Source organism: Sarcophilus harrisii, chromosome 2 (genome assembly GCF_902635505.1).
Source record: "Sarcophilus harrisii chromosome 2, mSarHar1.11, whole genome shotgun sequence".
Classification (NCBI taxonomy): domain Eukaryota; kingdom Metazoa; phylum Chordata; class Mammalia; order Dasyuromorphia; family Dasyuridae; genus Sarcophilus; species Sarcophilus harrisii.
This window is the reverse complement of record NC_045427.1, coordinates 237,011,847-237,037,439: the sequence shown is the minus strand read 5'-3', so window position 1 is coordinate 237,037,439 and position 25,593 is coordinate 237,011,847. Positions and strand designations below refer to the sequence as shown.

At 36.7% G+C, this 25,593-nt stretch overlaps 1 protein-coding gene across 7 annotated transcripts in view; it reads right to left on the bottom strand.

Moving 5' to 3' along the window:
- The window catches only part of PHACTR3 (phosphatase and actin regulator 3), a 262,235-nt gene that overhangs the window by 11,204 nt on the left and 225,438 nt on the right, over nt 1–25,593 (bottom strand). For all 7 annotated transcript variants that reach the window (XM_031951701.1, XM_031951700.1, XM_031951702.1 and 4 more), the window contains 2 exons: nt 5,331–5,386; nt 451–512 (listed from right to left, as the gene is read on the bottom strand). In XM_031951701.1, the coding sequence (XP_031807561.1) occupies nt 451–512; nt 5,331–5,386 (118 nt within the window). The remainder of the gene's footprint in view (nt 1–450; nt 513–5,330; nt 5,387–25,593) is intronic.

Sequence of the window (25,593 nt, the reverse complement as noted above, 5' to 3'; positions counted from 1 at the left end):
CAATTAAAATGAGCTCTGTACTACAGTTATGCCCTTCCATATTCAAAACAATGTTTTGGTTTTTAACTTATCTGCGAATAGGTCTGACGTTTTTAAAGATAGATCTTGAAAACATTAGATTTCAATTTGCTCCTTTTTGAGAAGTTAACAAGTAGAATTAATGTGTGAACAAAGCTGTGGTCCAGGGGAGCTCTGGCCCCAGGAGCAAAGTAGTAGGTATTATTTCTGTAGTGCTCTAAGGAGTGGATTTTCAGAGATAGCCAAATTCTTTCAATATAGCTGATATCATACTTTACACTGTTTCCCCATCAAGGTCACAGAGACCTATATATATATATATATATAATCTTCTGTATGAATTAACAACAGGGTCAGAAACTTCTGCCCTATCTTCAATTAACTTGGTACTGTATTTTCCTAAAGAAATAAAGTAGGATAGGTTTTGATTACCTTTCTGGTCAATCGCTGTTTGATTTCCCGTCTTTCCTCCTGCTCTGTCTGATCATTCCTTTCTGTGGAAGATACAAAGAAAGATAAAAAAAATTTTCATTAAAAAAAAACAAAAACAGTTGCTTCCAGGACAGCCAAACTTCCTGCTGAACATCACACTACAAGTTGGAATATCACAGAATATTGGTGTATGCTGCCATTCTTGGGTCTTTCTAAAGGAATTTTTGCTTTAAGTGTTAAGGACAGTGCCAGAACCTTCAACAATCCCTCTCCACAGAGTGCTCATTGCTGCTGTCAGTTGAACCAGCTTCATCCTCAACACACTTTATAGAATCATAGCTTTTTAAAGCTGGGAGGGATCTGAGAAATCATAGTTCAGATGAGGAAACTGAGTCTCAGAGGAAAGGAAAATTGTCCAAGACTTCCATACTTAGCGAGCTGTAGAGTTAGAAAGGGGAGGGAATGTGCAGTGGTAGCAAAAATATTGAGCTAAGTACAGGGGAAAATTCAGTAAATAGCCTCAAGTCAAGAAGATTCATCTCTTAAAATTCAAATCTAGCCTAGAGCCTTGTGATCCAGAGAAAATCACTTAATCCTGTTTACCTCAGTTTCCCTATCTCTAAAAGGAACTGGAGAAGGTAATAGCAAACCACTCTATGTATCTTTGTAAAGAAATCCTCAAATGAGGTCATGAAGAGTCAGATATGATTGAAAAAGAACATGGCACATATTAGGTGCTTAATTTATTGACTGATAGAGAAGACTTTTGATTTCACACCTAGGCCCACTACTTAATACTTGTGTGGTCTTAATTAAATAACTTACTTTTTGTGACTTTTAGTTTCCTTATCCATTAAAAGACTGGAGTATCCTAAGACCCAGGTCTCCTGAGTCCCAGTCCAGATTAGGAAGAGTGAACGATCTGTTATCAAAGGATCTGAATTCAATGTCCAACTCTGCTACTTACTATTTTTATGACCTCACTAGGATTCACTTTCCTTATTTATAAAGTGAGAATTTAGACTGGATGATGTCAAAGATCCCATATCAAGTTCAAAATCTGTGATCTGTCCCTTCATCCAAATCTGAAAGAACTACAGAATTCTTCTTCTTCTTAAGAAAATCAGGTACAATATACATATTTTACAATTTGACCAGTACCTATTTATTGCTTTAAAAATTTTTTATTTTTAAGCTGCAACTTGAAAATAATAGGATTTCAGAGGGAATGGGGCTTTCTTAGAATTTTTATTTTCAAGTTACATTTTAAGGATAAACACAGACAAAATTGCTTCCACTACTGAAACCTTGGCATTTTTGTCACAGTTGTCTTAAAACAAAACAAAATCGAAATCCTAGACCTAAACTGGCTTTGCTTTGAGAGTTGTGACTAGTTAACATTCAAACCATGATCACTCCTGTACACAGAAGCTAAAAATAGACTAGAGAGCTATAATATGTGTAAAATGTATGCCTTGCCCTGGGATATGAGATAATGGATTTTCTATTTCTGATACTATTGGTTACTAAATAAAGATCCATGCTCACGAATTGAATATAGCTTGAGACCTAGAAAAAGAGATATGGAGCCTCTAGCAATTCTCTAAATCAGCAGGATTTCCTTTAGCAGCACATAGAAATTGTTTTCCAAAATAAGCTTTGTGGTTTACATGCCTCAGTGTAATCCTCCTCTAAAGATCTATCTTTGAATACCGAGTGTTTTAGAATTGCTTTCAAATGAAAATAGGAATTTGCTATGTCATTAATTCTTTAAAAAAAATCTCTTTTGGGGGGTATTTTAATTTTTAATTCCAAATTCTCTTACTCCTTCAGTCTCCTCCCCAACACATATAAAGGTAAAGAAATATAATGCCTATTATACAAGAAGTTGGGGGCTGAGGAAGAGAGAGGAAAAAAAAAATATGCTTCAATTTGTACTCGAGCTCATCAGATCTCTGTCTCTCTCTGGAGATGTATAGCATTTTTCATGACAAGTCCTCTAGAATTGTTGTGAATCACTGTATTGATCAGATAAACTGCACAATCTTTGATGAGCTTAAAATGATTTTGTGTGATGGATAGAAAGTAGTCACACATTTTTCAGTCTGCTTGTTAAAAAAAGTGATACTAAAATTGGGACTTGGTAAAATTTCATCCTGAAACCTTCTACAAAGGTTTGTGATATTGTAACAAAATGAATCTTTTGCTATTGGGGAGCACTTCAGGGTTCTTCATGGACATGTCTAACATTACCTGAGAGTAATTAAGTGAAATCAGATTCATTTGATCTTCACAGGCCAGGTCATTGCACACATCACATGAACACAAGCTTGCAATTATGAATTCTTTTGAAGAAACTCTACAGTGGAGCTTCTCCCTGCTAGCATTTTTTAAAAAGCAAGCTTTGGCAGAATTAATTTTTCCCTGCCCCATTATCTTCTTTGATATTTTATTAATGTACTATTGGTTCCAACAGAGTATTTATCAGTGATTATGCTTGTACTTCCCTCACATACAAATAAGACTTGGGACATAGTTTACATGATGAGCTAGTATAATAGGAAAATTAGCAGACTTGCTGCATGAGAATCTGGACTTAAATTTCAGTTCTAGCATTTATTTCCTTTATGACAAGTCCTCCCTTTTCAACACTGTTTCCTTGTCTGTAAAAAGGAGATAATCCTTGTGCTACCTCATAGTGTTATTGTAAAGAAATCTCTTTGTAAACTTTAGAGTACTACAGAAATGGGAAGCATTATCAGCATGTGTCCCCTGTACATGGAGGGGATCAGACAGATAGATGATCCTAAAAAATCATCTACATGTCAGAAAATAAAATGTATTGCAAGGAAAGTCCTCTGGAGAGCTGGCTACCTGATGCATCAGGAAAGAAAGTGCTTCTCAACAGGGCTAAAACCATATATGGTATCTCATTTCACACCCACACAAAAGGAGGGGAAAAAAAAGAAAAATCTCTAGTAGTGGAATTTTCAGCAACTCCTACTCTTGGTTCTTCAGAATGCTTCAGAGCTAAGGACTACTGTATGTGAAGACAATGGAGAGAAGTCACTATCTGTAGCTAGATTTCCATGGTCACAGAAGAGGAAATCCATTATTTTACTATTTCTTTGAACAGGGAGGAAGCATGCAGTTCCTATGAATACTGTGTATTCAGTTGATCTGGCTCTGTGGCTATATTTAAGACTAGCATTTACAAGAACACAATTATAAGCACTGTGCTTTTTAAAAAGTACTAACTCCACTACTCACAGTAGTGAGAAAGATGTCAGAACCTTACAATGGAAATATGCTTCTTGGCCTATGGACCTTGGATTATGTCAACTGCTTTTCCCATATAAGTCATGAATCTCTTAGACCTGTATTTATAATGAGTTTTATGGATAAGTGTGCTTAGAGAACTAAATCATATTTTTAAACAAATGATATAACTGACAGTTTCCACTCTCTGCCTCTTCTGCATAATCAATGGCAAGAATGTAGTTTTTTTTTTTTCATCCTGTCAGCTACTTGAGTTGACAAAAGGGAAAGCATTAATTCCTTAGGGCTTTCTTCACACTACTCTGACAACCCTTTTTTTTCCAGCTCAAACATTCTGTAGCTCAAAATTTTTTAAGCTTAATTATAAACACCAAAATGTTTAGTTCTTAAATGCTACATATGAATAGTAAGAAGAGGAATCATCAAGGGATACAAAAATATCAAAGGATACAAGTTTTGAGGAATGAATCATAAACAGGTTACTAAAACACTTCTTGGTCAACTTGTTAATGAAAGTATTCAACATCAAGTCTATTCCAGAAAAGACCATCCCAGCAATAAAATATAAACTTTAGAGAATATCCTCACATGCACATACAAAAAAAGGAAATGATACACTTCTAAAATTCAAGCTCTGAGGACCTTTCTCTTTGTGGCCAATGACTTTGTTATGCTTATATGAGAGAAAAATAAACTCTACTGCCTGGATGATGTATAGAGAATTGTCTGATTAAAATATTGGGAAGATTTTTATTATCAGACATAATTAGTGGACTCTATAGGGATTTGACCTGCTTTTGAGTTATGAATTTGAGGGACAAATATATATATATATCCCTATTCATATATCCTTTATTCATTCACATTCTATATGACCATGTGGGCATAATCAGAGAAGTGTTTGGATAACAGTAAAAAAGTTCTTGGAAAAACCTAAAGCCCTGGGAAGTCATCAATATTATAATTCATTTTCCTATTCCTTGAACTTCAAAAGTCTTGTAACCTCCAGGTTTAAGTGAGTGCAAGTGTTGCTCTCCTTTTCTTATTTGCAATACCTGTTAACACTTCCCTTATTGTCATCTAAAATTTCTGTGGACATTAGAAAATTCAGAAAGTCCTGAATAATTGCCTAGAAAATTGTTTTTAAAATTATTGTCCTGTAAGCCAATCTGATGGTAGTTCTTCTACTCTTTTGGAAAGATTCATTAACTAACTTTTCTAAAGTACAGCTGCAATAAAAATCTCCAAGAATAATAAAAAAAATTTTATTTTTCTTTCAATGGAATTTAAAAGGTCTTTCCACATTTTCTTCCCAAATGATTTCACATAAACACCTAAGTTTCTCAAATCACACTAGAAATACTAAGTACCATACATATTGGTAGAATATTCATCTTTGAAAAGAAGAAAACTGGAATCTCTGCACAGGGAAGTCTAGTAAGACAGATTCATTCAGTAGTCTTAACATACACATACACATCCATGCACATATCCATGCACATACGCATACACACATGCATGCACACACATACACACACACACACACACACACACACACACACACACATGATTTCTCTCTGGAGGAATCAACAGCTACTCACGTTTCAGGATATTTCTTCTTTCTAGTTCCTCCACAGCAGGTCTTTGGCTCAGTCGTCTGCGGAAAAACACCAAAATTACGTTTTGTACCATAGTGCCTCCCTGAGTTATCCACACAGGATTTGTGGTAGCAAAGTGGATCTCTTGCCTCCAAAAATTGCCTTCCAAAAAGCAGGAAGAGGATAAAAAACAAATAAGCTATATTTTTGGTGGTTCTTCCTTGACTAAATCTAGACAAACTTCTCTCTCGGTACCTCAGGAAAGTTTGGTGGTTTAGAAGGCTAACATTTTAGTCCTTTCAAGAAATTTATAGATCTTCTTCATCTTCATCTTCATATTCTACAGGCTCAAAACATCCCCAGTCAACACCCACCTCATTCAGTAATAAACATTACAATAAATAGTATATATATTTAAGAACTCTTCTTTGTTGAAAAACAATTAACTCCACAATGGCAGCAAGACTTAGTCCTGGCTTGTTTGCTTTTTTCCCCTCAGTCACCACAGATATATTCCAGCAAAAGATAATCTGGTTAGGAGGAAAACCTGTAAGAGATTTCCCTGCTGCTGACTGACAGCTCAATCCCTCCACCGTACTACCGCCTGCTAGTGAAAACCCTGTTCTGCTTACAACCTCATGCAGAGGGGAGTGTCTAATGTAGCTTCACATCTACTTGCCAGCCTTCTCTTGTGCAGCCTGGAGACTGAGTCTCAAAATCAGATGATCAGGGCCAGAATGCTTTCATCCTGAATAACAAATGAGACTTCCCCCTGGATAATATTGCTAATAGGAGCCAAGCATATAATGTTCACCCACCCCCACACATATTCACTGACTGTTTTAGGAAAAGCATCCAAGACCCAGACATGGAATGTTTATGTCGATTGCAGGAAGACTGGCAATATTAAGACACATTACTGTTGTCTTTATAACTCATTTTTTATTGCTGGAGTCAGAGGGAGCAGCAGAAAATAAAAGACTTGTCAGAAGGGGAATAATTAGTCAAAATTAATGCTAAGCTGAAGATCCTCTTATTGTCACCAAAATAAAGCTGGCACAGGGTCAGAATAGCAAAGCAGCCCATTTCCGCTATCAGTTCAACATTATGGATACAATAAATGGGTGGTGGAATCTGGTTTTCCACCATACTCTTACACAGATGATGATGCTGCTGCCTCCAGAAATACTTAGTTTCTATAGAATCCCCATCACAGAACAAAGCAAAGAATTATCCTTAAAATGTTGCAGTACCTCCCTGCATGTTGGAATATTCAGATTTATTGGGGATATTTCTCCCTCCTCCCTCTCCTTTTTTTCCTCTCTCCTTTTCCCTCCCCCCTCTTCTTTGCCCTCTCCATTTATTTCATGTCTACACTGTGAGAGGCTTTTACAATTCCCCCACTTCCCTTATATGACAATCAATGAACCCTAGATGCCCCTCCCTGCCTCCAACAATTCACTGGCTATAATTTGATGGGAAAGGCCATACTTAGTTCACAAGCTGAACAGGAAGAACTATAGCTCAGAGAGGGCTTGTCTCCAAAGAATCCAGGATTTCTTACACCTGCATTCTCTTCTGTGTGGTCAGAACAGTCCAAATCCCCAATCTCCCTTTCCAGATGCATCAGATTTTTTTTTTATTTTAAGGGAATTTTCAAGTAGGATAAAGATAGTGGAAGAAAGAAGCATCATGGTATCGAGGAAAGAACCATAGATTTGGAATCAGGAGGTCTGGATTCAAATCTTGGATTTGTACTTATTATTTGTGTGACTTTGAACAAGTCACTTGAATCTTTAGGTCAATCTTATTTTTCTTATCTGTAAAATTACAGGGTTGAACTAGGCTCTAATGCTTCTTTCAATTAAGAATATATCCAAGCCCTGGGGATGCAGTAAATGATTCAAAGCTATAAGCTGTATACAGGAAAAGGATAGAGAAGGAAGGAAAGGGTAGGGGGAGAAGATAAAGTAGTGATCCTTAAAGCAGAACAGTTAACAGAAATAGGAAACATATAATTACTTTTTTTTAAATAAAAAAGAGGTATTGATAACTTAGAATGCTCACATGTGGCCTGAAAATTTGAAATATTACAAGCTTTCTCATTAATAGTTACTATGGCTATTTGAAATAGATTAAGAATGGGTTTAGGTGCTGCGAAGAAGATGGGAGCAGTGGTTTAGAAGGTAAAGATAAGAATAGGCTGATCCAAAATCCTTGTGTGTGTTTTTATAAGAATCTGCCCATTGCATCTGCTCAGTAAAGTAAGTTAATCTCTCTACCTGACAACAATAACTGTCATGTGAAATAGTGCCTTCAGAGATTATAAATCATTTTATTCATAAGGGATTCTTTGGGACGGATTAATGTAGGTAATACTATCCTCATTTCATAGATGATAAACTTGAGGATCACAGACACAGACAAGCACATACACTCACACAGAGGCTTGTTCAAGCTCAAACAACTAAGAGTTAAAGTTGAAGTTAGAACCCGGGTCTTCTCATTTCAGATCCTATGTTCTTTCCCCAGTATCAGCTAATAGCTAATAGATATTGACATCTACAGCATAAATTAGTCAACAAATTCATTCAAATCATGATCTGCTTCCTCCTCCTTCAACTGGTAAATTCCCTTTTAACCTTCATTTGAGGAAGTACCAAGGCTCCCATGTCCAAGTTCCCTGGGTTTGTATTCCCTGTCTATCTGTCTCAATATCTCTGTCTCTGCACTAGGTTTTTTTCCCTCCACTTTACTTTCTTCTAATATATGTGTATGTGTATGTTGGGGACTAGAGGTGGGCAGGATGGAAGGGCTTTGTATCCATAACCCAATTCATATACAGAAAGGTTTTGGCAACATGGGAGAACTTTTCAGAGAGGAATGATGAAGCCAGAATGAAGCTCAGACCCAGAGACTAGGGCAAAAGTATATCTATTCCATAGATGGTTAGTTCATTGCTGCCATAAGCAAAAGAGTCTTTCTGGGCAGCATCTGTTCTTCGGGTCATAGCATGGGGTGGGAAACCAAAAGAAATGCCAAATGAGTTCACTACACCCACCCAGCAGGGAAGACCTAAAGCAAAAACAATAAACACCACACAATTAAGCCATGTGAGTAGAAAAGCAGAAAATGCATCTGACTGGATATGTAGCCACAAGAGAAATACTGGTCTCAAAGTACCTACAGCTGACTTCTCCAAGTCATCAAAGAGCTGAGAACAGTTACAAATTAAGAATATACTGGACATCCGTGAGTGGATGCTTTATGGGAACAATAAGAGAACATTTTAGCGTAACCTTAGTCAAAAGGAAGCTGGAGGGGCAGGGATTTCTTTATTTGGACACAATGTTATTTCCTGAAATCTTCTTCTTTTCCCCAAGAGGGAAAATCTGTGTCAGAAAGACAAAGCAAAACAAGTAAACTAATAAAAAGACCAGGTGGAAAATGAATGTTTCAGATCCCAGAAACTACTATTTCCCTCTGGATTCTCAGCAAATTTCCCCAACCTGGAGCTTCTACCTGATAGATTTGGGATCTCTGGAGAGAGGTGGGCATTTGAAAAAGTGGATCGGCCTGGGTGTCAGTAGCCTCTGGATCCATTCCTGGCTCTACTAGATTGTTGTGTGACTTTTGATGTCTCTGATACAAAACTAAATGGTCTCTAGGATCTCTCTCAGCTCTAAAATTCTATGATATTCTGCTCTAACCTCTCTCTTTCACACTAACTCTCCAAGTCTGAATATACAGTTCATTCCTGCTCCATTCATCTGAGATAAGATAACTGAATTTAGTGTTATAAATTCTGGAATTCAATCCCAGAGCTACTAGGAGCTACCTTAATGACTATGGGCAAATTATCCCCTAGCTGGCCTCAGTTTTCTAATTTGCAAAACAAGAGGATTTGATCAAATGAGCTTTAAGCTCCAAAGTCTAAGGATGCTCATATGTCGACATGTTCTGCATTGAAATTGATTGCTAATCCCTCATTCATACAATTTTAAGCTAAGGCTCTCTATCTTCAACACACAAGAGTTTACGTCTTTTCTATAGCTTTTGGACTTTTCCTATATTGTTAAAAAAAACCTGGGGGAATTTCCAATCTTTAGCAGTTATTTTATAAAAATGTTTGTAAAAATCTACTTTGTGTGAGTTGAAAACAAAACTGGGGACAGACACAGATCCCAACCAAAACTCACTTAGCATTTGCTTTAGAGTTGCCTTGATTCTCCTTTTACCACCCAGAAGTAATTTTTGAGGTATCTGATGCTCAAATTAACTAATATTAACTCCATACTGGACAAGGCTCTTGGAAGGATCTCTTAATGACCCACAAACCAACTCTAATATAACAACATTGTCAGCATGCATAGTGAAGAACGTATTAGTTCCAATTGGCCCAAAAAAATGCTTTCTTGGGTATTGCTACAAACTTGGAAGTAATATTTAGAAATAGTATGGTTTATTCCAGTAGAATGGAAGCTCCTGGAGGACAGTGCTGCTTTGTACTTTTTCTTTATATTTTATTAATGAAGATAACTAATTCCAGGTGAGAAAACTTCCTTTTACTAATTTCCAATTAGCAAGTGTTCTTCAATTTGCACTTTTGAAGAATTTTTCAGAGCACAGAAAGGTTTGCTCAGGGTCACACAAGCTTTTGGCATCAAAGGCAGGATCTCAATGCAGATCCATTCAACACCAAATTAGGTTCTCCATTCATCCCATCACATTTCTTAGCATGCAGTGGTCATTTAATAAGTGTGTGTGAGACTGGATTGGCCCCAGAGCTCACAGCTCTTTATTTCTGTTTTGTTTTTCTTTTTAAGATTTTGAGATCCTTAAAGACATTGCCAATGAATTTAGTCCTAGGAAGATAAAATTCATTAAATTCATGAGATCCTAGCAAGAGGAATCTCACTCAAATTTCTCTTGTAACTTCCTTTACACAGAAAACCTTTGTGGTTCACTAAAAAAAAATCCTTTCATCAATCAGAATGATTGAAGTTATAGGCACCTCCTCTCTACTTCTGACTTGTTAGCCACAGTAGATACAGTTTGGGAAACCTCAGCTCATTTCTGATTCAAGCTATCTGAAAAAGTCTGTATGTGTTGTAGTTCTAATTACAGTTATGTGGAGGCGGAAGAAGTACCAAGAAAAGAAACATATTCTCTTTCTCTTTGTCTTTTTGTCTCCGTCTTTTGTTCTCTCTCTCTCTCCTTTTTCCCACTATTCTTCCTCCTTTCCTTCCTTTCTCTCCATTTATTTGTTTATTTAAAGACATCCATCCATCTGAGATAAATGAGAAAAAATGACTACAATGGCCTGCATTTACATTAGCTAAGAATAACTATTTATCAGTATCTTGAGAGGTCACTTAAGTGTTTGAATCCAGAGCTGCCAGAATTACATGCCAATTTCAGATGCCCCATTGCCATCATTGCATACCTGGTAAAGAGGTTTGGGTCATGATTAGAAAAGTTTCTATGTTTCATAGTGAGAATGCCAGAAAACTGTTTCCAATCCACAATCATAGGAAGTAATCCTCAAGTAGGCGTTATTTTCTTTAATAGTGAAATCCTTGGTATCTGAATAATTCCAAGACAGACACTAAAGTCAAAAGCCTATTTGTACTGAGTAATTTTGATGTTTGCTAATAATGTCATTGTGAGCCATCTTCTCTTCCAAAAGGGTCTTGAGCATTTCTGGTAGAAAAGTCTGATTGGACACCATTTGCCAAGTTTCTCTCTTTTGAATCTTCTGGGTCAGATTCATTCCCAGGATTCTTTATTGCCCTTACCAATCTTCTCCTTAGCTGTGACATAAACCTCTCAAGTTCCTGATAACATTCCTGTCAGATGGCATTTGAAATATTATATTCGAGTCTGGGTACCATATATTAGGAAGGACACAAGTTGAGCGATTCCGAAGGGGACATTAGCTCTAAGCTTCCACCTCAAGTTATAAATAAATCAGTGAAAACTTTTTCTTCAATGATTTTAGTCACCCCTTCTTTTCTCTCCTTTCTCTCACCTCTCTGTATCTCTCTCCCCCCCCCACTTTCTCCCTCTCTCTCTCTCTCTCTCCATTTTTTCTCCCTTCTTCCTACTCTCCCTCATTTTACTCTACCTGGGTCTCAATCAATATATAAGATAATATCTAAAGAATTCAGCTTCCTAATTCAGTTGTAGAGATCTCAAGAAAGGAAATTTCATAGTCTATCTTGAACCTACATCTAAACCAACCAACAGGAACCCTGGCTTTACTGACATTTTTGAATCACAGTGAGTACTTTCATAGGATAAACCTATGATTTAGCCCAGTAGGGTGCTGGGGCATAGCTTCTGTGAAACCTCCAAGTATTTTTGTGGGTATAGCTCTTCTGCATGTGTGCATACACACATAAACACACAATAAAACTGTTTTTTTTTAATTCTAAAAAGAATTTTCACTGTAGGAAGAGATAAGGACTGATGGTTTAAGGTAAGGGTCCTTAACATGGAGTCTGTGGTCTAGTTTTAAAAATATTTTGATAACTTTATTTCAATGTAAGTGTTTTCTTTCATAATTTTATGTATTTTATTTTGTGTATTTACAAAATCTTCTTCGAAAGTATTTATAAACTTCACTAGATTGACATCACGCAGAAAATAACTTTTTTTAAAAAGCACCCTGACTTGTAGCTGCTGCTTACACTTATTCTAGCACAAAACCTTCATCTTCTCCCAGATGGAGATGGAAAGATCAAAGGTTTCCCAATAGCATGGCCACAAATGACAGATATATATTAACTGCAGTTAGCATCTGAGCTCTATTCCCATTTAGCTTTTGTCCTTTCTGACTGAGCTTTCGTAACCAGAGAGCAGGATACTTCAGAGTGGAGAACATTATTTAGGAATTTGTGAGATTGAACTGATGTATTTGCCTCAACCCAAGGAGTACTTTTGGCCCTGCAGAAAAACAAATGTTTCATGGAGACAAAAACAAAACCAAGCAAAACAAAAGCCTTTCATCATTTTTTTTCTTCTTAAATTCACCATAGAGGATATAAGTATCATCCCCATAAGGTAGTATGGTGTAGGAGAAAGACTTCTAAATTTGAGGTTTGCTTCTGAGACATGTGACCTTAGAAATTTTCCTCTATCCATGTCACTTTTCTCATCTGTAAAATGGGGGGAAATGATATTTTTATAATTTATCTGAGAAGGATATTGTGAGAAAAATATTCTATAATTGGCTGTTTGTCCTTTGTTCTTGAAAAGAAACATGATATCAGGAAGGTGATACCATGACATGCAAGTGAATTGGATTTTGTGAAGGAGGGCTGTGCAAGGTCATTTCCCTCACCTTCCCCTCAAGAGCCATCTGGGTCCAGTAGCCAGATACAGATCAGGATATCCCTGGATGCAATGAGAGACTTTGGTGTTTTTAAGCTAAAGTCTTCAACTGGTCTCAATATGACTGAGGCTGCATCATAATTGGTACGTAATTGGATAATGGTGATGATGATGATGATGATGATGATGATGATGATAAATATCAATGACTGAGACAGGGTGGGCACATTAAGGCTGAAACAAACTATCAGAAGCTTTCAGTATTTAGAAACAGAGATTTTTAAAAAATCAGGATTCCATAGGATCTGTGTTAGAACTCAGACTAATATTCAGTATCTGACATCAGTATAGAGTGATTTGTGGGGATAGACAACTATGTCCTCCATGGTTATTTCAAGTGGGGGGAGAACAATTATGTCTTCCATGGTATCACAAGGTAAGGGGCATATTCCAAAGTATTCATTATTTTTTCCATCATATTCTTTCTTGGATAAATGCATTTATTGTTGTCATAAATTAATAATAGTAGCTCAGCTATTTATAGTGCATTATGCTTCACACAAAAGCCTTTCATTATGATATTTCTGAAAAAAATTTATGGATATAGTTGCAAATATTCTCTGCATTTTACAGATGAGTAATTTGAGGTTCACAGAAGGGATTTGGCAGTTGCTTGACTTGGAATTCATCCCAGATCTTTGGTCTCCTAAGCCAATGGTCTTTCCATTGTACTACATTTTACCTTGAAAGTTTGTTGTATGACAGGGAAGAAAGCAAAGGTTCCAATTGGAAGTGGCTTATCTCTGGGCAAATGAACTTGGAAATAGGGATTGTTATCAATGGAATATTGCCCCAGAAACTCAAGAGTATTTCTTCTTCAAACCCTTGCTCATTCCAAAGACACAAAACCACTTACATTGATGGCAACTGACATTAAGAGTGCTTCAAGGCTTATAAAATGTTCTACTTTCATGATCTCACCCATAACTAGAACTACAGGTATTATCCCTATTTTACAGATGAAGACACTGACACTCAGAAAAATTGAATCACTTTGTCAATGATTGCATAGCTTATGAATATCAAATTCAGTCTTTAAGCATTAAGATCTTTCTTGTACCACATTTCAATTACTCTATTTACCACCTTATGGTGCTAGAGCATTTGCAAATTAAAAAAAAATTATGTCAAAATATCTGAAAAGTCATTTTTAACTAAAACCTCTGAAGCTTTTTAAAGTCCATCCGAGGATTCTCCCTCATTTTACAGATGAATAAAATTTATTCTAGAACAGATGGGAAGCTTGCTTAGGGTCAGGTCATATAGGTAGTAAGTAGTGGAATATGGAATTGAAATCAAGTCCTCTGCCTCCAAATTCAGAGTTCTTTTCCCTGTACATGTTGCCTCATAAGGATAAGTTCTAGAAAAGTGGCTTTTGGACTTTCATTGCAAAGACAGTGGAGTGAAGAAGGACTCTCTTAAAGCCCTTTAAAATTTCTCTCCAAACAACTAGAAAGCTGCCTCCATTGATCTAGGAACAAGGAAGCAGCTTATAAACCTGCCAGGAAATGTCTGTCTTACTGGGGTGGGAAGGGAATGAGTTCAAGAGCAAAAGAAGAGAACATCACAGAGTGTCACTGTAGGAAGCTTGTAGCAAGGCTCTGGGTAGAAAACTACCATGGAGGCCCTACCCTCCTGCAAATTAGCAGCCCTTTAGTCAAGGTAGCAAGCACAGTAAGGTAGCTACTCCATAAAGATAGCAACTCCAGTGATCCCCAACTCTAGCACAAACCACCAGTAAGACCTTGATTTCTTACTAATAGTGAAGCTCCTTTCTGCGCTGTCCAAGACCCTGCCCCTAGGGCCTGCCAGCAGAAAGATCCCATTTCCATAGCAATCCAACATCAGGGCTCCATCTTTGGGGCAGATCAACAATAAAATCCATCCTCCAGTGCTGTCACCAAAAAGACTTGTTACAACAGGAACCCAGAAAAATGCCCCCAACCCTGCGGCAGGCCAACAGTTAAACTCCACACCCAGGAGAGGTCTACGGGGAGACCTTATCCACTGGTATAAGCCAGAAGGGAAGTCTATCCTCCATAAATAGCTAAGTTCTAAAGGCCAGTGAAAATCAGCAGTAAAATCCTGAGCTTCAGAACTAAAAGGTTAGGACAGTGAACGACCAGAATCCAATTCTCCTATTAAAAACACTGTCACAAAAAAAGGGAGAAAAAAATTATCAAAAAGGAAGAAAAGAAACTTGGCTACAGAAAGTTACTATCATAACAAGGAGGATATTAAGGCATAAACTCAGAAGAGGACAATAGTGTCAAAATGGCTATAGATGAAGCCTCAAAAAATATAATTTGGTCTCAGCCCCCAAAAAGTTCCTGGAAGAACATAAAAAAATTTTTAAAAGCAAATTGGAGAAGTAGAAGAAAAATTGGAAAAACAAGTGATAGGAATGCTCTAGAGAATCATGAAAAAAGGAGTCAATAGTATGGGAAAAGATATTTTTTTAAAAATTGCCAAGGAAAATAACTCCCTAAAAATAGAATTGGTCAAATGGAAAAGAACAAAAACTCACTGAAGAAAAATAATCTCTTAAAAATTGGAATTGAGCAAATGGAAGCTAAACTCTTTAAATCTTTCTTGTATAAATTCCATCATTCTAATCTACTACCCCATGGTATTAGAGCATTTACAAAATTATAAAAAAAAATAAGAAAATATGAAATTTCTCATTGAAAAAACAATTGACCTAGAAAATAGATCTAAGAGAAATAATATAACTGACTTTCCTCAAAGGAAATATATTATTCCTCAAATAATATAACATGACATTCCTCCATGGTCCAATATTCTATCTATCTACTGTGCTACTTTGCTGCCTTGCTGGGTGATTTTGGACAAGTCATTTGACTATTCTTTCTGGCTTTTGGTTTTAGCCTTTTATTCTTAAGTCATCAGATACTATGCTCTCTTGACTGACTCTGAAGACAGTGAGCTATACCAGGTATGTTTTAAATGCTGGTTCCCAAGAGAACATAAAACATAAGTTTCTCAAGTTTTAAACCATGATTACTAATTAGTGCAGTGAGGAATTGAATCATTAAGTCCAGAAAAGCTAAAAGAATTTGTCCAGAATCATCAAGACAAAAGTAGGTAGAAGAGTTGAGTCTCTCTGAACTTTATATCTAGGATTCAGCAAATTTTTCAGTTGTCTTCAACTTGCCTTTTGCTTGCATTAAGGCTATGTGCCTCTCTCATTGGAAGATATTAAGTTCCAAATGAAGGCTCACTTCCATACAAACTCATCAAGTTATGATGAGGTTCTGCACAGGGCAGAGAGTTGTGGGAACCCCTCTGATTGGCGCAGGTCCTTTGTAAAAGAATTTATGAACCCAAAATGTTAGACTGGCAAAAAGAAGTTTATTGTTGGCCCTGAGAAGTCAGTCTTTGTTAGGAAGACTGACTTCCTCAGTGTCAAGGTCCCAACAGAGAGAAAAATCTCCTAGCAGAGAAATCATCTTGGCAGAAGGATAAAGGGGGTGTTAACACTGAGAAGATGGAGTCTCTTCACAGTGGGTAGGGTATCCTTGCAGGCAGCTATGCCAAGGAGAGATCCTTTGGCCTGGTATGATTCTTGCTTTTGGCCCTCTGCAAGGAAGTGCCCCAAGTTGCCCCTTTTCATAATTTGAAACTTTTGCTAAGGCCTGTGGGCAGCAGTTTGAGTTGAAATCAGACTGAAATCTTGGAATTGAATAGAAATTTTCTAATTGAATGCGTTGTCCTAGATTAATCTCCAACTCAATAGAGATCGACAGAAATCTAGAACTCCAGCTTAGGCTAAGTAGGAGTGGTCCTGGACTCACTTAGTCCCACCAAGATAAACAGAATGAAACCACTTTTTCTTGATTAACCCTGAGGCAGGCCTCTCCCAGGAGAGTTCAAGGAGTTTCTCCCCTTCAAGAAGAATTTCTCAAGTCAGAACAGTTTCAGGGTTCCCCCCATTATTATTCGGAAACTCCCTTAATCCAAAATCCTACCTTTTAAAGTTTTTGTACAAACAAAACTAAAGCAGCCAAGATTAGAAAATCAGGAAGCTGGGAAAAAAACTTTTGCAACTATCGTTTTTGATAAAGGCCTTATTTCTAAAATAGAGAATTCACTCAAATTTATAAGAACAAAAGTCATTCCACAATTGATAAATGGTCAGAGTATATGAACAGACAATTTTCAGATGAAGAAATTAAAACCATTTCTAGTTACATGAAAAAATGCTCTAAATCACTATTGATTAGAGAAACAACTCTGAGGTACCATTTCACACCTCTAAGATTGACTAAGATGACAGGAAAAGATAATAATAAATGTTGGACGTGATGATGTGAGATGTGAGTTGGATGTGAGATGAGAGAAAACTGGGACACTGATACATTGCTGGTGGAGTTGTGAAATAATGTAATCATTTTGGAGAGCAATTTAAAACATGCCAAAGTTATAAAACTATATATGCCCTTTGATCCAGGAAAGTAGCATCCTCATTCAGAGAGAGAACTATGGAGATAGAAACACTTTGATCCACATTCAATTAGGTCTCCTTTCTAAAGAGATCATAAAAAAGGAAAAGGACCTAAACGGGAAAAAATGTTTGTAGCAGCCCTTTTTGTAATAGAAAAGACCTAGAAATTGAGTGGATTCCCAATATCTGGGGTACAGTTAAATACGCTATGATATATGAATGAAACAAAATATTATTACCCTAAAAGAAATGATAAGCAAGCTGATTTCAGAAAAGTCTGGAGGCAGCTAGGTGGTGTAGTGGAGAAAGTACCAGCCCTGAAGTCAGGAGGACCTAGGTTGAAATCTGGTCTCAGACACTTAATCAATACTTTCTAGCTGTGTGATCCTGGGTAAGTCACTTAACCCCAATTGCCTCAGGAAAAAAAAAGAAAGAAAAAAAAAGTCTGGAAAGACTTATATGAACTGATGCTAAGTGAAGTGAGCTGAATCAAGAGAACATTGTACATAGCAACAAGAGGATTATGTGATGATCAACTGTGAGGAACTTGACTCTTTTCAACAGTGAAGTGATTCAAAGCAATTCCAATAGACTTGTGATGGAAAGTGACACCCGCATCCAAAGAGAGAACTATGGAGATTGAATGTAGATCAAAGTATATTATTTTCACCTTTTTGTTATTATTATTGCTTGTTTTGCTTGTTTTTTTCCCTTTCCCATTTTTCCCCTTTTGATCTGATTTTTCTTGTGCAGCATGAAGAATATGGAAAAAATATTTATACAACTGCACATGTTTAACCTGTATAGGATTGCTTGCTATCTTGGGGAAAGGGAGTAAGAGGAAGTAAAGAAAAATTTGGAACACAAGGTTTTGCAAAGGTAAATGTTGAAAAGTATCACATATTTAGAAAAATAAAACACTCCTAAAAACAACCACCCTCCATTTTAATAGGGAAAGCTGCCAATCAGACTGACATCTTAGCCATGACCTTTCTCAAATAAACATAGTACTTACCTCACAGAATTTTTTGTGAATTCCAAATGAGATATGTAAAATGTCTTGCAAACATTAAAACACTATATATTACTAACATTTGGTAATTATAATTATCATTAGGAACAATGGATATATATTTTAGAGATGGAGATTTTAGCTACATGTAAAGAGACACTCTATTAATTAGAGCTGTGCAAAAGCATAACAAAAATGTCATGATAATCAGTGAATTCTCTAGCACTGAAGTGTTTAACCAGAAGTTGGAAGACTACTTGTGTGTTTTAGAGAGAGATATCTCTTTAGCTCTTGGTTGGATGACGTTCCCCGAAGATCTCTTCTGTTTCAAATAATCTTTGTTTCTATGAAAACCAACATCTTTTGCAGGATATAATTGATTGTCATCATCACAAAGGCAGGAATGGTGCCATATTTATTTTTAGCTTTTTCTTGATGTTGAGAAGAGGCATTGTAAAGCTTTAAACTATCAGCATTTAATAAATTTTTGCTACATTGAACTGAGACTTTCACGAGGTCTTATATCACAGATAGTCCCTTCATTTACTCATCAGAGACAATCACAAAAAGACCCATTTTTATTAATGAATAATAGCTCTTCACAATCCGGTGTAGACAGGGGTAAGTAAAGAGTAGAGGACAGCAAAAAAAACAAACAAAAAAACCCCAGAAAACACAGGCTCTGTCCCTTTGGTCTAATCAGAGGAGTCCAAACATAAACAGAAAAAGAGCACATAGAACAAGGACAAAGTTGTATGCTGGCCAAGGTAAAATAATCAATCTATACACACATACACACATATATATATATATATATACATACACACACACATACAAACACACACATACACACACATATATATATGATAAAGTGTTGCAAATGGAGATAGTGGTGAGGGTGGTGGGGGGTGGAAAGTGTTCCTAAAGAAGAAATGGTTTTTGATCCTTAAGATGAGATAGAGGCCAAAAGACAAACTCCATGAATTGCATGTTTCGTAATATTTCCCAAAGATGAAAGTAGAGAAGAGAATTTGAAGAAGGGGAGGATGAGAGCTGGTATAAGAGCAAGGACCACATCAACAATCCCTTATTTACATCCCAAAGCAGAGGCAGCTTTGAGGGAATGACGGAAGGTATGGACTATTCCATGAAAAAAAAAAAGTTGGCTCTCTTTTCCCTACAGAGTACATATCACCCAAGGGGTTCTGACAACTGAGTGCAGCCTGATTTTAAACACATGTCTAAAATCATCTCCAAGCTGAGCAAGAAATGAAAGCTGCTTCCTAACAAGGCAAAAACCCTTCCTGGAGAAAAATGCTTCAGCTGGGAAATACAGAGATGTGACACCCACGGCAAGCTGATTGAGCTATTTCTGGGGGAATCCTTCCTGGTAACAGAAACTTTTCAAGGATCCTCTGCCCATGAATCATTCAGGAAGCATCATCAGATTGGGCTGTCCACACTGTAGAGACATTCATCCTATCAATTAATAAAAGTACATTTTTCTTTACAAATAACTTTAGAGTTGTAAGGGTTGTTGTATCATAATCTAGAATTAAAGGGAACTCAGAAGCCATTTTAGTCCAACATAATTTTACAACTTAGAAAAGTAAGGCTCAATAGGAAGTGTTTGTTAACAGGTGTTAAGCTGCAGATGGGGGTTAGAATTTAGGTCATCTGAAAAGGAAACTTAGAAATCAACTAGGATCCCTCCCCTCCTTTTACAGTTTTCTTATCTGTAGGTCCAGGGAGAAGTCACACAGATAAACAAGTGGCCATGTCAGGATTAGAATCCAGGTCTTCTGATTCTAAGCACACTTCTGTTTTATCATACAATCTGACCCATCTATTTTACAGATGAGGATATTGATGTCACACATCTAGTTAGTATGATTTCTCAATTCTCTTCCACTTCTGACATTTAGAGTTTTCTGAGTCTCTACTTACTGAGTGTTTCTGAGAAAATTGCTCTAAATTATAGTAAATACATTTCAAATTGTGGGAGGCTCAGTACATTAGCTATAAACAAAATTCAGCAGCTCTAAAAAAGAGAACTAAATTGGAAAACAGAAATTATGGTCATATGAATAATAAGTTTTATGTTAAAGTTCTAAAACAGAAGTCTATCACTTATGTGTCAGATCCAGGAAGAATAACACGACTAAGACACATTTGGACTTCTGACTCAGCCACCATGGACCATGGGTCAGACTCAAGATTTCTACTCCAACTTTTTAGTCCCTTCTAGGTCAAGTTTCAACATCTGTAATACTGGAACAAGTGGACCCGATTTTCCAGTTTGCAACACTTGACCCTTGTTGTCCATTCACTGTTTTTAAGTTTCAGGCTACAGTACTAGAACAGTTCATTCATTTATGCATTCAAAAATATTCTTTGATGACTTTCTGTAAGATGTTTAAATTTCACTTTTGAAACTCACTAGCTATGGGACCATGATATACAAGGGGTTATGAACTCTTTACAAACTTGGGCAACTTTTTTTAATAGTGAACTAAGGAGAATACTTCCAGACAGAGACAGATGAATAATGTTTGCTTCCCTGTGTGGGACTTCGAGTGAAAAAAAAAAAGAAGCGACACTAATGTGAGAAGACTTGAATTTGTAATGGGTTTCACATAGGGATATACTAGTAAATGTTTAACAACTAATTCTCAAAAAAAAGTACACATGACACCCAAGTTTAATTTCATTATTAGCATTTTCTCCATCACTTTAAGTTTGGACAATCAACAAAACAATAAATGAATTCCTGATTTGGGACATTTGCTGATTTCTTAGATGAAAATGCTCACAATGAAAATTTAACAATCAGTTCTTGGGAACAGGTATGAGCTTCCTGTGGCACATTGCTGGATATATATTTCAGGGCAGTCAACTACAGGGTGTATTTAGGGCCAGGGTACAAACCCAATTAGATTTATGAGCAGAGCTGTAACTAGGGAAGAGTGGTCAAGTAAAGATGTTTTTCCCAAGTCGGCAATGAAATTATAGTTCTTTAGTCAAACAAATTATGTGAGAGCTAAACATCTTGTAAGATACTAAAATTTGTAGGAATTAATTTAAAAAGAAACTTACCAATTAGCCTATTTCTCTGACTCCTCTCCACAAGCTACATTTCAGGGAGAAGTGACTCCCTGGCTTGGTCCCACTCTATAGTTGTCCTCCTCCCCTACAATATTCCTCTCCAGAAGTAGCTTTATTAATCCTGGAATTTCTGTCTGTACACAAGGTCCTGTGTCTAGAACAAGACTTGTGCTTCCCCAACTTGTACAAAATGGTCATTGTCTTCAGACCCAAGATTGAGGTTGAACTCTTAACTTCATCATTAACCCACTGCATGACCCTGAATGTTGCTTGATTTCTCTGACTCTGAGTATTCTAATCTGTAAAAAAGGAAAAATGACACTTTCCAAGGCTATCACCCCACCCCCACAATGTAGTGAAGAACAAATGAGATGGACATAAAGCACTTTAAATCCACAAAATGCCATATAAAACTTGTGTATTTTTATTACTAGCTTCCTAACTCCCTTTCTCTTAGCAACATGTATGTTTTGAGATATTTCTCCCAACTGTACTCTGTACCAGACATCCTGCATTTTCTCAATATAGTCACCACAAGTAGTTTCCATCTATATTTCATCAAAAAATTTGCTTGCTCTTCCACTAGCTTGTAGCCCCATCTAAATAATCATATTTTCCTAAACCAAATTTGACATAAATCGAAATAAAAAGTCTTTTGTCCCCTCCTTTAGAGTATTCAAGATTTTTACCATTAACTATATAGGACTACAGGTCAACCTCACAGATGTATTCTCAACTAGGAATTTTGTTCAACTGACCTCTAAATATTTATCCTTAAAGCCCACTTGATATGACTAGGCAGCAAATGCTTGAAAGGGAGAGAGAAAGACTCATTTTATTTACATTTATTTACATTCTGTGCCTTTTGTGTAACTAACATGAATCATGAAATGTTATGGCTCAAAAGAACCTTAGAACACTGACTATCGAAGCCAGAAAAAGCTTCAGAACATTATGTTATAGCTAGAAGGAATCCAAGACTATAAATAGTAAAAAGAATCCTTACTGAACCTTTATCTAGTCCTAGTATTATAGATTTACAAGTGAAAGGGATTTTAAAGAACACCAAGTCCAGTCATTTCATTATAGAGATGAGGTAAGCTAAGTAACTTGTGCCAAGTCATACAGCTAAAAAGTGAGAGAGCATTTGGACCCAGTTCTTCCTGGTACAAATTCAGCCCTTTGTCCAATACCCCATGCTGTCAGATCTTCTAACATCAGATACAATCCTCTTTGCACCATGCCACCTCAAATCCTTAAGAAGAAACTGAGGGGAAGTAACTTGCTTAGTGTAACAGTGAAATAGAGGTCCAACTGAAACAGAACCGAAGGCTCTGGACTCATATTTTTCATTCTATTGTACGCCACTTCCATTCACTACATATGAAAGATAACATTCCTTTCTCTTTCAGCATAAAGAGGCAAACTATTCCAATTTCAAACTCTATGCTCCTGCTAATGACTGAATAATAGGTCACTACCACCTGAGATGTTTTCCTGATAATCATTCTCTGAAGTAGGTAATACAAATATTGTGAGAATGACAAAAATAACGTGGATCATTAAATGTCCACTGAGACTCAAATCCAGATCTACTGCTGTCAGGTCCAAGGCTTTTCCATTACACTATCATATCTCTATGGGGAATAATGTCTAACTTGGAAGAACAAAAGGATCACAGGTGAAAGAAGGAGAAGAGATACCAAAATACTGGAGAAAGGCTGAGGGACTGAAAAGGAGACTAGATAAGAAGTTTACCCCCAAGGAAATCCTTTGACAGCTTCTATTTTAACCAATTATTCTAGTTAAACAAGTATTGTTAGGCTATATGATCTTGTCCCATTTGGCAAAAAGAAATGTGTTATACTTGTGTGTGTGTGTGTGTGTGTGTGTGTGTGTGTGTGTGTGTTGGGAATCCTACATCTTTTACTTTTATCCTCCCATGGGTGCACCCAGAATCTCTCTCCCATGCCTTCTACAATAGTGGTGGGAAGCTGTTGCCTTTTAGCCCAAATTCTCAAAGTCAACAGTATCTACAGAAAAGCCATGATTGGTCATAGCTCTGAGTGAGAGGGGAAGCACACTAGGAGTAGACTTACTGGGCTTTCCTGATTCCTGGCCTGAAATTCCTTTCATTAGACCCTGAATTGCCTCTTGAATTACCTCAGAGAATAGCTTTCAAGTATAAGACAGTTTCAGATCAATTTTCTTGCTTTCTTAATGTAGGTATTTTTTCTAAATACTTAAATATAACAGATTGTCAGTCAGAGGAGAAAAAGAGACCATTCCTATAGCCTGGTCTTGGCCCTAATCACCAGAAGTCTCTGATGTTACTGGGAAGTTGGATAGTCTAATGGGGAGGCATTACACATAGCAAAAATTCAGAAGACTTAAGTTTTAAACCAAGTTCTACCATAACTGGTCATTTAACTTCTCTCATCCTTATTTTTCCCATCTGTAGAATGGAGACAATTATATCTGGCCTGGCCATTTACAAGTTGTGAAAAGAAATAATGAGATAACATGAAAAAATATATCCTGTGCCATTTAAACAAAAGATGTGACATTGAGGGAAAACTAATATGAAATACTGTAACACTGAAGTAATATTCTATATTCTAGTGTCTAGCTGAATATTATATATGTATATGCATATATGATAGTTTAGTTATAATATCTATTTAATTTTCTCCTTTTATGGGTAAATTCTCTCATATGTATCAATACTTCCAGGGTGTACTTTTTTTACAAAGACAGAAGTGAAGGTGTAGAATTAATGTAGGAAACTAAATATTTATGTGGCCTAAAGACTAACCAACTGAACTAAGTATGAAGTCAATGACCTGTAACAACATGTGTTATCAGAGGAAAAGCTCATCACCATTCACCTTTCCTCACCCATAGATTACTGCCAGTCCCTGATTAAATATAAAAATATGAACTTTTTCAGGTTGCAAAGGAGATCCTTCTTGTCAAAAAAATTTACTATACAGTTTTGATAACAGTAGTAAGTGATGTAATTAAACATTTATTTGCTGAATACTATTTGGGAAGGGAGTCTAAAGAACAAATAATTGCTTATATTTACATGACATTTTCTAGATTTTTCTCCTAACTCCTGTGAGTTAGGTAGTGAACGCACAATTAATCCCATTTTGTAGATGAGGAAATTGAGGCCAGAAAGGTCATATGATGAGGAAATCGAGGCCAGAAAGGTCATATGACTTCCTCTGTATCTCACGGTGACATGATCCAAGATTTGATTCCCAACTTTCTGACTCCCAAGTCCAATATTCTTTCCAGTACATTACTTTGCCTCTCAAAATAGTAAGAGAACAAAGAAACCTTCAATTAAAGTGAGCTACTATCTGCAGAGAACCCCACATAAAAGAGGGTTCTGATGATCTCAGAAAGTAGAATGGAAGTTGTGGGCAAAAAAGATCTTGATTTTGAAAACATCCAATTATGCTCAAATTTTTGAGAACATTTCTGTTACAGAGATGACAGTGTAGTCCATGTCTCATTTAACCTTGGCTATTTTAATGGCACAATAAGGGCTACCTATTGATACTTTTCATTTAATACAATCCCACTGAAAAGGGCGCTGCTGGCTGACCCATGGGTCTTACACCCTCGCCGGTCGTGAGGGTCAGGTTGCTATTAGTCATGCTTTTCATTGCCATAACTACTCCAAAGGAGGAACTACTCACAGGGCTGAGCCTGGTGAAAGAACTGTTCCAATCAGCGGAAGCTGCTCTCAACAGAGAAAGAACACTTAGCTTGCCTCATTTTCCTTAAAGGCATTTGCTCTCTACCAGAACAAACTAAAAGGAAAATAGGTTCTGTTCCTAGAATAACCAAAATATGAAGGCCAGAGGCTGGCACTGCCCATCCTGGTGGTCAGTCTCATCAGAGGCTCCAGTAACCAAGATCAAAGAGAGAAATTATGAAAAAGAATTAAAAAAAGGAAAACCAGAGAGAGAATGAGAAAGTAGATCAGAGTGAAGACAGACCGACTAGTATTTTTAAAATATGAAATTTGTTTTAGAGAAGATAAGACTCACAGTTTTTATGACATTGCATTTTTAAGATATCACTTAGCATATTTAGCATCAAACGTCAATCCAGCAAATCTTCTGTTGCCATATCCATTCCTACTTTGACCTTTACTATTTCTACTTATAGCACTACCATTCATCCTTACTCTTGGTAACCTCCCCATTATCTTTAGTAACTCCTTCTTTCTCAACAGAGTATCATAGAAAGTAGGTCACACCTGGACTGCTTAA